At 41.7% G+C, this 13,167-nt stretch overlaps 1 protein-coding gene across 1 annotated transcript; it reads left to right on the top strand.

The window, feature by feature from the left end:
* Positions 1-624: 624 nt before the first annotated feature.
* On the top strand, positions 625-12,855 carry aldh16a1 (aldehyde dehydrogenase 16 family, member A1). The gene is made up of 17 exons (XM_003446410.5): positions 625-922; positions 2,274-2,373; positions 2,503-2,629; positions 2,725-2,882; positions 2,979-3,056; positions 4,599-4,786; positions 5,232-5,390; positions 5,479-5,637; positions 5,811-5,967; positions 6,119-6,194; positions 6,459-6,564; positions 6,872-7,005; positions 7,130-7,303; positions 8,337-8,541; positions 8,644-8,829; positions 10,967-11,092; positions 11,231-12,855. The coding sequence occupies exons 1-17, from the start codon at positions 833-835 to the stop codon at positions 11,402-11,404; spliced, it is 2,397 nt and encodes a 798-aa protein (XP_003446458.2). The 5' UTR covers positions 625-832; the 3' UTR covers positions 11,405-12,855.
* Positions 12,856-13,167: the final 312 nt, after the last annotated feature.

Genomic DNA, 13,167 nt, shown 5'->3' with positions numbered 1-13,167 from the left:
AAATTTAAAAATTACGTTTGTCAAGTATCTTTATAACTCTGTGTTATTGTAAGCAATCCGGTTCTTTTTGTCCACTTAAAATATGTTTACAGAACTATTGTGATATTTTTTGCAATATCTGCTGTCCTCTTGGGCAGATTAATCTTTTAAAAAAAACAAAAACATTTTTATTGTCAACGAGATTTTTTTTAACTGGATAAATAAAGGATATATAAAAGTCATTGCCAAAAACTGATTACAGCTTCTGCCTTGTTACAAGAATTTTGTTTGTGGCTCAAGATGACTTGATATCAGTCATGAGGGGTACATTTGACATATGTTTCACATAGTACAGACCAACAAGTTATATATAGCAGTTTAAATAGGAGCAATCAGTTTTTGGCAAATACCGGAAATCGGTTTTTGGTAGACGATTATTTTTTGGCACAAAAAAAACGGAAATTAGGTTTTATTTTTGAAATTATGTCACACGCGTTATTACAATAATTTGTATGTGTTATACTAAAAAAAAACTAAAAACTGGTTTGATTGTGCTTTACGAAGTTAAAAAAGTTATTTGCCTTTTCTCAGTCTATCTGCGTTCAGGTGAACGCACACAATAGCGGAAGTCGGGAGGAGTGAATCATCTCGCTCTCACGTATCGATCTGCGCGTGTCCACAGAGCGAGCCCATACACTGTCAGCTCAGGGAGGCTAGCACGTTTCTTTCAGTGTCGGAGTGACACTCGACACCCTTCTGCCAGCTTTCTCTCTTCATATTCTTCCTAACTCCATCCAAGAACGACCACGCACAACGACGGCGAGATTTGCTCCCACAGTGGTTTCTTCTTATTATGGCTGTTAGCAGCACCAAGACAGTGTACGAGATTTTCCAAAGCATGGAGTACGGGCCAGCAGCAACTTCTAGCACTGCTACTGCACAGGTACAGATTACGGTCAGATTCGTAATAGGAGACTGCTTTAAAACTAAACTTCCTAACAGATACTAGCATGCTGTGCTGCGGAGTTAGTGGATACCTATATAGATTATTGGACTCGTGAAGTTCATTAACTGTTAGCCCAGTGTACTTCACAAGACAAACATGTGACATAACTAGACACATAATTACATTATAATGTGTCAAGGGATTACTGTTCATGTAGATTGTTTTTGTTTTTTGTTTTGTTTTTATGTCCGTATCCCACCGTAGTCCGTGAAAAACATTTTAGGGGTTTCCTCTTTTTACGTGAACTTGAAAAGAGTTTAAGAGGAACTTCTGCCAAATACCAAATGTAGAAGATGGGATCTCTCAATCGAGCTTTACCCCTCGTTCATAATGTCAGGTCTGCTAAAACTAAGTAAAATCAGGGATTGACCTCAGGTGGCTACTCCCACCTTCTGTGTACAGTCTATGATTGCTACACGCACATCTGCAAACAACTCTGTTAAAACAGCTGTGTAAAGGCTTTTGTGGTTCTGCAGGGACATTGAAGGTTTATAAAGAGTACTAAATTACTGGATAAGCACTCAAACCACTAACATGGTTTAATTTGACAGCCCACATCATGTAGAGCATGAGAGACCGTAGTACCAGTACCACGACTGAGTTAATACATACTGCTAAAAAATGCCATTGGTGCTTTGCAGAGAGTTGAGCTCTGTACTTTGGTCTTCAGTCTGTAAATAGCTGACACTCTTCACTTGGCCTACCCGCCTTTATCAGTCACTGTCATGTATATTGGTCTCTTCAACCAATAAAAGGTTTGTTGGGTTTTGGGTGCTGCTCATCTGCAGTCCATAATTTCACGAGTGTTCTAATAACAATGTCATCATGTTGTGGATTTTAAATTTTAGAGCGCGATAGACTGTAGTTTTCTTTTCTTATTTTCCAAATAATCCACATCTCTTATATCCAAATGCTTAGATTTGCAAAAGACGTTAGAAGGGCCTCCCCTTCTTTACCTGTAAGACATGAGATAACAGCTGGTCTGAGATGTTCAGTATCCTCATCCTCCTCTGTACTCATACAGGCACGGTTTGATAAAAGTGAAGCAAGATTTTTTTGGCTTTAATTCAAGGACTTTCATAAATCTGCAGTTTTCACAAAATCCAATTACTGTGTACCCATCTGCCAGAATGAAATGCACTTTGGTGGTGGGGTGTAGTTTTGGCTCGGCAGGCAGCTCAGGGTTCTCAAATGATAGTGAGCAAACACGAAAACTGAATCTGTGTGCAAGTGTTGGGCTCTCTGCTCTGGAGCTGATCCTTCGCCTGTTCCCTTTCTTCTTCATCAGGCCTGGCTGGAGCATCATTCCCGTTCTCTGGGTCTCTTCATTGATGGCAAATTTGTCTGTCCAGCGGACGGACGGAGCTGCTCCCTGGCTGATTCTAAAGGTGAGAGCAGCCCGAGTCCACATTTTATCATTTAGCTGATTCTGCAGAAGTTAAAACTTTGGCTTCAGACTTTTCACAAACATCCTAATGATGATGACGGTCACGGTGTTTTGCCTGCCTGCTCTCCAGGAAGTATTGTATGCAGCACAGCATGCGCCGAAGAAGCCGATATTTCCCAGTGTGCCTCCTCTGCTGTTAACGGTTTCAAGTCCTGGAGCAGCCTGAGCTGCAACCAAAGGGCCAAAGTGCTCTTGAGGTCCAACAAACACACCTTCATACACCTCACTGCTTCCTTTTTGAGCCACCAGTTTAACATAAAGATGAATTTCCCTGTCTGTCCTCCTCTAACAGGTTGGTGAGTGTCCTCGGGCAGCACGGCCAGTGTTTCTCAGAGTTATGTGAGCTCTGTGAGGCCTCCTGCTCCACCGCTGCCCTGGTCAGGCTGCTGCAGTTCTACAGCAGCTGGGCGCAGCTCAGAGACACACTCCTCACCGACTGGACACCTCTAGGTAAGTGAATTCAGCTATGTTTACAAAACGCTCTCAGTCTTTGTATTCTGTTGTTTTGTAATTTTATTTTTTTTTTATTTTTTTTTTGTCTTCCAGGTGTGGTGGCAGTGGTGACCTCGAAAGACTGTTCTCTCTATTCTCTTCTGCTCAAAGTCCTGCCAGCACTGGCTATGGGTAAAACACACACACCGATGTTTATAGCTGAACCCTAATCTGACTCCTAACATCAAATCTGAACACTCAGATGTTCTGAACATTTCAAATTATTCTTAATGCCTGAGTTTAAAAGTAAAAATAAGCACTCGAAATTCTTACATGTATGCCTCACATAAACTAAATAAACTGTATACCAGGGCTGTGATACAAAGGATATGATAAAAACTTTACTAAAGTATAATGTTATGGTATTGATAAAAACTAGAAAACATACCAAATATGTTAAACAGAAAAAATAAACAATTTAAATTTTTATTAGCTCAGTTATCAGAGTTGGGTCAGGACTAGAGCTGGGCGATATGGCCAAAACCCCATATCGCGGTAACAATATATATCGCGATATATTATTTTCTTCTGTACAGTATACAGTATGTTCCGCATTGTAAGGCAAACTTAAAATCCTTTAATTTTCTCAAAAATCGACAGTGTTCATTATAATCCGGTGCACCCTATGTATGAATTCTGGTTGTGCTTACTGACCTCGAACCGATTTTATGTGGTACATGGCGCTCAAAAATCTGTCAAAAAATGTTTCATTACGGCTACCGTAGTCAGGAGCCTCGCGGATTAATCTGGGTCCTAAACTCCGTCCTCTACATGTCCCAAAGTCAAACGAACACTGCATCATCACTGAGAGTTAAAAACTGTCTTAACTCTTTAATCTTTAATAAAGTGATCAGCGTTTCTGCTTTATCAGGTGTAACAATCAAGTTTAACATCCAGGCACCCATGAAAACAGAATTGATTAAAACGAAGTTAGCAGGAAGTTAGCTCGCTAGTTTCCACCTAAACATGATATAGCATGTTCTGACTGAGAGAGTTCTGGCAACATTAAGACGTACAGCTCTGCTATCACTTCCAACATAAATGAAGACAGAAAACTAAACAGCAGTGATGTTTGTAGGGTTACTGAAGTTTGGCTAGCTGGTATATAATGATGTGCTACGTGATCGCTAGCGACACGGCTACGTTAGCATAACATAAACACAGTGAAGCTGGAGGATGAACGCTAACTTTTTTCCACTTGATAAAAGTTAACGTGAGGGTTTCTGATGGTTAGGGACAAATGCAATCGCATGGCAAGATGCTGTAAACGGACCGAAATTCAGTCAGGAGAACAGCTGAGATAATCCATCCACAATACGAGGTTAGTCATTAATATACTGCAACAACATGGGAATAGAGCAGCTGTAAGAGAATTAAACAATAATAATATGGAAAAAAACATCAAAGCACTTCCCTCATCAACCACCAAAGAGCCCTGCAGCCACTGGTTATATTCATCTATTCATACTTTAGTTGATTAATAAATTATATGGTTTATTAAATACCAGAAAATTCATCCAAAGGCTAAAGATGTGTAGCTTAATATTAGTCATGAGAGAGAAGCCAATTTTCACTTGTTTGTAATTCGTTATCATCTTAATTGTTTATGTTTTATATCTTTATTTGTGGTATAAGAAGAGCTGTGAGTTATAAATGAATACTTCTTCCTTTTAGGCAACTCTGTGGTGGTTGTCCCCGGTCAGAGCACGGCCCCCCCAGTGCTACTGTTGGCTCAGCTTTTTACAGGAGCAGGACTTCCTGCTGGGGCTCTTAATGTGCTAACAGGAAGTGACATAACACTGGGTGTCAAAGTGTCCCAGAACCACAGCATCAGTTACGTCAACTACAGCGGCAACAAGGAGGTGTGTGTGTGTGTGTGTGTGTGTGTGTGTGTGTGTGTGCGTGTGTGCGTGTGTGTGTGTGTGTGTGTGTGCGCCATGTTTACATGTCTTTGTGGGGACCAAACATTGGAATGTTACTATACTTGTGGGGACAAACAGCCCCTATGGGGACAAAAAACGTGTCCCCTTGAGTTTGAAGGCATTTTTGAGACTCTTAATGTGGTTTTAGTGTCAGGGTTACTATTAGGTTATGGTTAGGCTTAGGCAAGGTTTGGGTTAGGCATTGATTTTTGATGATTAGGGTTAGGGAAAGCATTATGTCAATTAGCCATCCCCACTAAGATATGAAAACACGACTCTGTGTGTGTGTGGGTTTTTTTTTGAGAGTGAGTGAAATGGACTTCCAAATGGTTGAGATCTGAGCTGTGTGTGTGGTTTCTAAGAAAATCTTTCCCTGCTCTTTGAGGACGGGGTGATGCTGTGCAAGGCCACAGCAGGGATGGGAGTTCCTGTTTCGGTGTCACCGTGCATAGGCGCCATCTGTCCGTTCATCATCTTTGAGTCGGCAGATATTAACAGTGCCGTGGATGAGGTGATGGAGGCCGCCTTCAGGAAGAAGAAAGAGGTAAGCTTATAGAGCGACGAGGTAACTCTTATTCCAGCGACAGATCCCTGAGCCTGTTTGACGGGCCTCTCCTCCCCTCTGCCCGCAGGTCTTCTGGGTGTTGTGTGTGCAGGAGAGTGTGGTGGACAGTGTTGTTGCCCATCTCAGGTTGCGAATGGCAAAGATGAAATGTGTGACCCTGCACAGTGAGGCAGACAGGGAACGGTTGGATGCTGCCGTGCAGGAAGCTCAGCAGCTGGGAGCCACGGTTAGTAAGAAGACTTTGAGACATCAGGGTTTAAAAATGTAAATACCAGGAAATGATTTCAAGGAACTTGAAGGTTCCCTTAGATTAGTCTGCTGATGGTGTGTAACACTTTGACTTCATTTTCCTCTGAGTTTACTGCTCATAACTAGCACTTTTAAATAATCTCTTCTCAGTTGGTTCAGTCCTGTGCTGATCCCACGTCAGGTGCACAGTATCCTTCCACTGTGCTCTGTGGGGTGGCCCCCTCCTCACCATGTGTGGTCAACCCCTGTCCTGGACCCCTGCTGCCCCTCATGACCTTCAGAAGCAACACAGAAGCAGTGACTCTTGGTAAGAAGACCATCTTAATGTGAAAACGTCTCGACACCAACTTGATGAAAGTTTCAGTTTTTTTTTCCTAAAGGTTTGCATTTGCATCATTATCAGAGACCTGGACATGTGTTGAATAAGGCACCAGAGTAACATTCTCTGCTCTGTGCAGGGAACCACAGTCCTCACGGTCAGGCAGCATCCATCTGGACTGAGGACCTCACCCTCGCTCTGGAGACAGCTAGGAGGTACATTTGTGTTGTCTTCTTTCTGTCCTTCTGTTAATGTTCGGCTAACTGTATGTCTGGAACTCTTTTGTTCCCTCTTTCTCCTTCTCTTTGTTTATTTGTTGACTTTTCTTTTTACTTTCATATACAGTCATTTCTGCTTGGTGTAAAACGAATACATTGACTTTCATGTTCGGCTTCATATCTCGTGACTGTCCATTTAGTACTAAAATTCATATTTATTTCCTTTTTTTAAATTTATATTTCTTCTTCGTCTCCTCCCAGTTTGTCAGTTGGCTCTGTGTGGGTGAATTCCCACTCCATCTCTGACCCCTGTCTGCCCGTCTGCGGTCACAAAGACAGCGGGACCTGCACCGATGGAGGACAGGAGGTGGGTTTCGGTAGTTTGTTGTTTTGACAGGCCGGCAGAGCCTGGATCAGTAACACTCCTTGCACATGCTGGTGTAGTTTAATGTTTGAATTCAGTTGGGTGTCGTCTCACTGTTCTTACTTTAGTTTCTGTGTTTTCTGTTAGTCTCATATAGCCACGCAGCACTAATAACCTCTGTCTTTAAATATGGGGTTCTTTTTGGTCTGTAGCTCCGTAGACACCAGCTCCTGCAGTGCTAAACATCTCTGCTAAACACGCCCACATAAATCATCCACTTGATAATTATATCCGCTCTTTATTCTGTCAGGGTCTGTACCAGTTTCTACGCCCCTCCTCTTCCTCCCCTCCTCTTCCTCGCTCCTCTCCCGTCTCCATGGACTACACGCAGTTCGGAACAGAAGCATCCCCACCTATCATTCCTGATGAGTCGGACCCTGCCAGGTATGTCTGTGAAGCATCATAGCTGTCTAAATACCACAGCTCTGTTTTCTGGTAAATGTTGAAGGAAAAATGTGTTGCACAGCAGTAATCACATCATTAAAGACATTTTCTTTCTTTTTTCTAGAGCCCCTCAGTCCCACCTGCAGTTTGTTGCTGGTAAAGCATGTAAATCAGTGTCTGGCTGCAGTGTGGCTGTGCAGTCACCAGGTGGTGGTGGTGGTGTGTTAGCCTACTGCCCAGACGGGGGCCGGAAGGACGTTCGCAATGCTGTGGAGGCTGCTATCAAAGTCCAGCCAGGGTGAGAGTGCAAACTACTTGTACGTGTTTGCAAACACGTACACGTCATTCAAAATAACCACAAACACAACTGATGTTTGTGTACTCGCACGACAGATCAGAACAGAGGTCTGAGAGCTTACCCAGAAATGTTTTTGAGAATTTATGAAACTGCACATATATTCCAATATGTAGTCACCATACTACTGGAAAAGCCATCAAGTAATGATGTAGGTACAAATCATCCCTGTTAGCCAAAAGCTTAGGGCTTAGTATTTCTGTATGGTTTCACAGGTTCTTTCAAGTCTTTTCTTAAAAGTGGAGAGGGAGTTCGCCTCCCACATCCAAACTTGGACCTAGTTCCACAGGACGAGGGCTGAAAGCTGATTCTACATTGAGAAACTTCCAGTCTGAGAGCAAAGTGCTTTGTTGGTATACTACGGTACTATGAGGCTTTTAAGATGCATTGGAATGTGATTATTTAAGACCTTGAGAAGAAGGATTTAAAATTAAATTCTGCATCTAAGGGAGAGCCACTAAAGAAATGTTAATATTATTAACTTTGAGTCAGACGAGGCTGTTCTACTAGTAGAGTCTAAGTGTAGAAATCTGGAGTGTAAACTGAGCACAGTAGATCCACTTTAATATTGTTTGTTAAATTTTTGCTCCATATACACAACATGTAAAAAGTGTCCTCTGAGCCTTCCCTGTAGAACATTTTGTTCTTAACCTGCTTTAATCAGCCGGGTTACTGTGGGGCTGGGCTGTGTGTGTGTTTACCATCAGTCAATGTCCAACTTGACTTTGGGAACAGATAAAAAGACAAAGTGCAGAGTCATGAACTCGACATAAACTGCTTACAGAGTTTTATTCCACTGAACTCTCACACACACAAGCTGACTGTGAAGCAGGACATGTGGCCATTACTCATCAGCAGTCTTTACCAGTTTGAAGTATAACCTGACAAACACATAAATCCCAACAAGTGGCATCAGGGTTTTGGGTTTTTTTTAAAATTATTATTATATTTCTTTGAATGCCTTTGCCTCTTGTAGCTGGATGAAAAAGAGCCCCTCTGCACGTGCCCAGTCACTCTACTCTCTGGCCAAGGGCCTTGAATCAAAGAGGCGGGACATCGCTGCGGCAATCAACACCCAGACCGGCCTGTCAATGGACGAGGCTGAGAAGGAGGTGGAGCTCAGCATTACCAGGCTCAGCGTTTGGGCTGCTTATTGCGACAAAGTCCAGGGAGGATCTCTGGTGAGGCCTTTCATGTTACACAAATCTACTAAAGACACTGAAACATAATAGAGTAGTATCATGTGAGGCTGTCTGATCTCTTGTTGTTTCCCTCTCCTTCAGCCCATGCCAAACTCTGGCTCCGCTCTCTCCATCCCTGAAGCCCTGGGAGTCATGGGGGTCGTCCTACCTGACAAAAATCCCCTCCTCTCCATGGTAACTGTGCTTGGGGCAACTATTGCTACAGGCAATGCTGTTATTATGGTCCCCAGTCAAAAGTATCCACTGCCTGCCTTGGCATTCATTAAGGTAAGTGTAGAAATGTGCTGTGTGGCAAGTGGCAGGGAACATTTAGAAAGAAGTTGCATGTTTCAGTTGGAACACAAAGTCAAACACACAGAAGTCAGTGGAGCAAAAGTAACACGAACTGAAGTAATAAGTTTTTGTTATTCAGGTGGCGAGCCACAAAGGCTCGCCACCATGCAGCCATTTCCTTCCAGGTCCTTCCTCCCTGCAGCTGTCAGACTGTACAATCAAAACTGCTCCCAACAAACATAGATGTTTACATCAGTGCTGTGACAACTTCTACTGTTATAACTTGCACATTACTTTTCTCAGTTTATATATACACCAACTTATTGGAAGTCATGTCTACTTTTTAATGCACAGGTACAATACACAATCTGCACTTTTCAAATTATTCTAAATATTCTTAACTATTTAAACATCTTTCAGTATCCTGCTCTGTTTGCACACTACAAACTGGGTTTGCCACTTATCTGTACTCTAATTTTAATAACTCTACAGTACTCTGCTTTGGTAACTATTGTCCATGATGTAAAGATGTAAAAATTGTGTTTCTGTTCTGTGTCCTGTTCTGTTTGTATATGTGGGGTTTTTTTTGGTTGTTTTTTTTTTTTGCTGCTGATACAACCGAATTTCCCCTCGTGGGACAATTAAAGGATTATTCTATTCTATTCTCTATTTTAAAGACGTGCGGGCACTTATGTGAGCACGCCGATTAACGTTAAATTCAGTCGTCAGCATGATGTAATCATGCACGTATAGAAACACCAGTCAGATGTGATAAGAAGCGCCTTTAAGCAAAAATAATAATAAAGGCTTGCTTTTTCCCTTTTATTTCCACCACCACGTTTGCTGGTGTTTCTCGTATACTGCAGCAGATTGCGTCAGGACAGGACTCTGCATTTTGTTTACACCCGCAGGAGGTGCACATCCTGGGCAGGGAGCACAGAGTCAAAGAGACCAATTACATGAAAAGAGAACAACCGTCTCTGAGTATGTCGTTCTGTGCTGTGATTACAGCCGTTCCCCAACTCTGTGAACAGTCCTCGTAGCCACTGATCAATGGTCACGACAACGAGCATACTAACAATCATGAAGCTGAGCTTGTGGCTCAGCTAATATGTGATTCTAAAGTGGCTGTTGGTGTGATGGTAAATAGTGATCTGTCTAAGTGTTAGCCTCTTAATAATCATTTGAGGATAGGGTGTGCTGGCATAAGGGATCTGAGCCAAGGATAAAGGAGTCTTCATGCGTTGAACACATGAAATGAATTGAACTGTACTGAAACAAATTGTCACCGGATGAGTGTTAAATGTCTGGACATAGCTGTATGCATCATAGTGCTAAAAGGGCTTTGAGGGTAATCCCTAAATCTGCACAGCTCTGTGCGGCTGAACTTGTCAGGTCACGTCTAACATGTGTGCACGTATTTTGTTTTACGTGTTGCAAAGAAGCTCTGAAGACGTTTTTAATCAAAGGTAGAACCTTGGAAATGTACTCAGTGTTTGAAGGAAACAACAGCTGTTTCCTCAGATGGAAATGATGTGCAAATTTCAAAAGGTTTTTGAAAATGCAATTTGCTTATAGCATTTTTCAATTGTCTCCAGAGGGATAGTCATGATTGTTTCAGTTATCTACAGTTCCAGATTCTTTGAGTGTTGCATCTCTATTCTGGGTTCCCCAGGACATGTTTGGTTGGCCTGCTATTGTAAGACATGGTGCCTAAATGTTTTTTGTACAGCCTAAGCAAAAAAAAAGAAAAGAAAAAGACACAGTAAGAGAGAAAAAGACGTAGGTGAGTCGACTGTTGGTTAGATAATGCTTCCTAATGGAGAGTTTGAAAGTCTTAAATTGTACCTTAATGTTGTGGGCCTGTTTCTAGCCAGTTTTTCTAAGTTGGTCAGCATTAAAAGTGCTTGGTCAGCCCGACTTAACCTGCAGTTGATCCTTCATGAGGCTGTCAGTGTAAACTTGTGTGCAGATCTGCTTTAATTTAAGATGAAAACTTGACCGTAGACTTGAAGCAACTCTTCGGTTTTCTCAGCTGAGTAAAGTCAGCTTGACCTGCATTAAAAAGCACAGTGAATCGTAAAAACTGGCTGTTATCTTTATTGCACCTTTTCTTTCTCCTCTTGCTCAGGTGCTCCAGTCCTCGGACTTGTCAGCAGGTCTGGTAAACGTTATTACAGGAAGTCGAGACCAGCTGACTGTGGCTCTGGCTAATCACAGTGTCATCAAGGCCATCTGGTACTGGGGCAGTGCTGAGGTGAGGCTAACTCTTTTAGCTAACTCATTTTGCATTAAACTGAGCTCCTGAATGTCGGATTGAGTTCCTTTTCCCAAATTAGGCCTACCTCGTATAATCACCTACACTCACTTCACTGTTTCTGATTTCCTGCTGCAGGGCTGCCAGTACCTCCAGTACACCTGCACTAGTCCGCTAAAAACCCTGCGCCTGTGTAAGGACCAGGAAGGGAAAGATGGCGAGCTAAACTGGACTCAGTGCCATCCGTCATTCCTGGAAGAAATGTGGAGAAGCGCTGTGCAGTGGAAGAGTGTATGGATTCCTACAGCTTAAAACAGAACGGCAGGAAGAAGGAAAAAAGTTACAGTTTTGATATCATCATGGAGCATTTGACTGTGACCTGAAAAATCAGAAATCATCACAGGTCAGACAGCGGCAGAAGGGGAGGAGGGATTTTAAAAGCAAAAAAACATTAGATGTTAAATTAAATTTTGAGATTATATTAGGAATAGATGACATAAAGCACTTAATACACAGACGAGGGATTCAGTGAAGGTCACATGCTAACAGTGTTGCTAATATATGAGCTGATTTTTGTTGCCAGCATGGTTCAAAATGATACTAAAATGGAAGATGTGGGGATAGATATTCACTGTGATTCAGACAAAAGGTTTTTTCCCTTTTTAACTTTATCACAGAAGCACGTCCATGTGACAGTGAATGCAGAGACCTAAAAACATTTCACGCATCTTTACTATTTTCATTTAAATGTAAGTCGGTTTACTGAAGATTATCGAGCATAGCAGTAGCTACCCATCAGAATAATCAATTTATTGTTGAGTTTTTCATTTTTCTTTTGTAATAAATATAAAAAAGGAAAAAATCCCACAATGCTAGCCAAAGTAACATCCATTAGAACTAGTGCAACATTTTGCTTGCTTGGTCAAAAAAACCAATAAACCTTGAGGATAGATTTAAGGTTTATTAACAATAGCTGTTCTTTAGTAAGGTTGGGATTCTTTTTTGTTAGTCATAACATGCTATTATGATAATTTGATGATTTTCTACCTCTGTTATGCGTATTTTAATTAATCCTCACATGTCTGATTGGTGTTTTGTACACTTCCTTACTTTTTTATGCAGATAAAATAAGAGGTCACTGTATCGCAAACTATTTCAAAGTAGGTCATGTTCACATTTCTTTCCACGTTAACGAGTAATCCACGTGAACTGTGACAAACCTCGGGAGAACTTTGGCTCTGATTATTGAGCCAGTGTTGCAGGGTCAGCAGATATTAAAGAGATAAAGACGTGTGTTATGGGCTTGAGTATGTTCTGTGGGAGCCATTCCACTTCCTGCTCAGAAATTAAGACAGACAGAAATTAGATGCAAATTAGGTGCAATTCAGAAAAGGTCACAGCAGGGGGCGCTCACAAGGTAGTCCTCAGTGATTAGGAGTGAATGCAGATAAACATCAACAATATATACAGCAACACTTATGTACTTTAGTTTGTCTTAGAGAAAAGCTGCTTTTGGTGAAAAAATACTTCCAATCTGGTAACGTATGCTGAGTGGTCCTTGAAAAAACCCTCCCTTTGTGGCAACTAAAACACACATTAGAGGTGCAGTTTAACCACAACAGAACCTTACATGTATGTATAGGAAGCAGCGGCTATCTGAGGGGTGTACTACGGATTCAACACAGCTAGCCTTTGTTTGTGTTTGCTGGCTTGACAAAACCTAAAAGCCCAGTTGGAGATAACAGAAACCTCGACGCTATGCATACTTTGCAACTTGAAGCCGTATCAGCCTTACAGATCTGTCAGTGACTCAGCAAAAACAAACAAAAAGCAACAGTTACATGGATCCAGCTACACAAACGTCCCGTGTCATGTGTCTTTTGCTGTACAATAATACTGTAATTTGTAGCCATGGAAGGTCAAATCTGACTCTGTAGTGCAAAAACATTCCCAGTGACATTTCATTTGTTTCCAAATTCACATTGTGAAATAAAACAAATAAAACAAACAAAAGTCAAGTGTTTCCTTTTAAAAACTAATATTTAAAGAAAAAGATTGTCTGGAAATGTATATTC

This window comes from Oreochromis niloticus, linkage group LG4, assembly GCF_001858045.2.
Source record: "Oreochromis niloticus isolate F11D_XX linkage group LG4, O_niloticus_UMD_NMBU, whole genome shotgun sequence".
Taxonomy (NCBI): domain Eukaryota; kingdom Metazoa; phylum Chordata; class Actinopteri; order Cichliformes; family Cichlidae; genus Oreochromis; species Oreochromis niloticus.
This window is presented reverse-complemented; position numbering and strand designations above follow the sequence as displayed.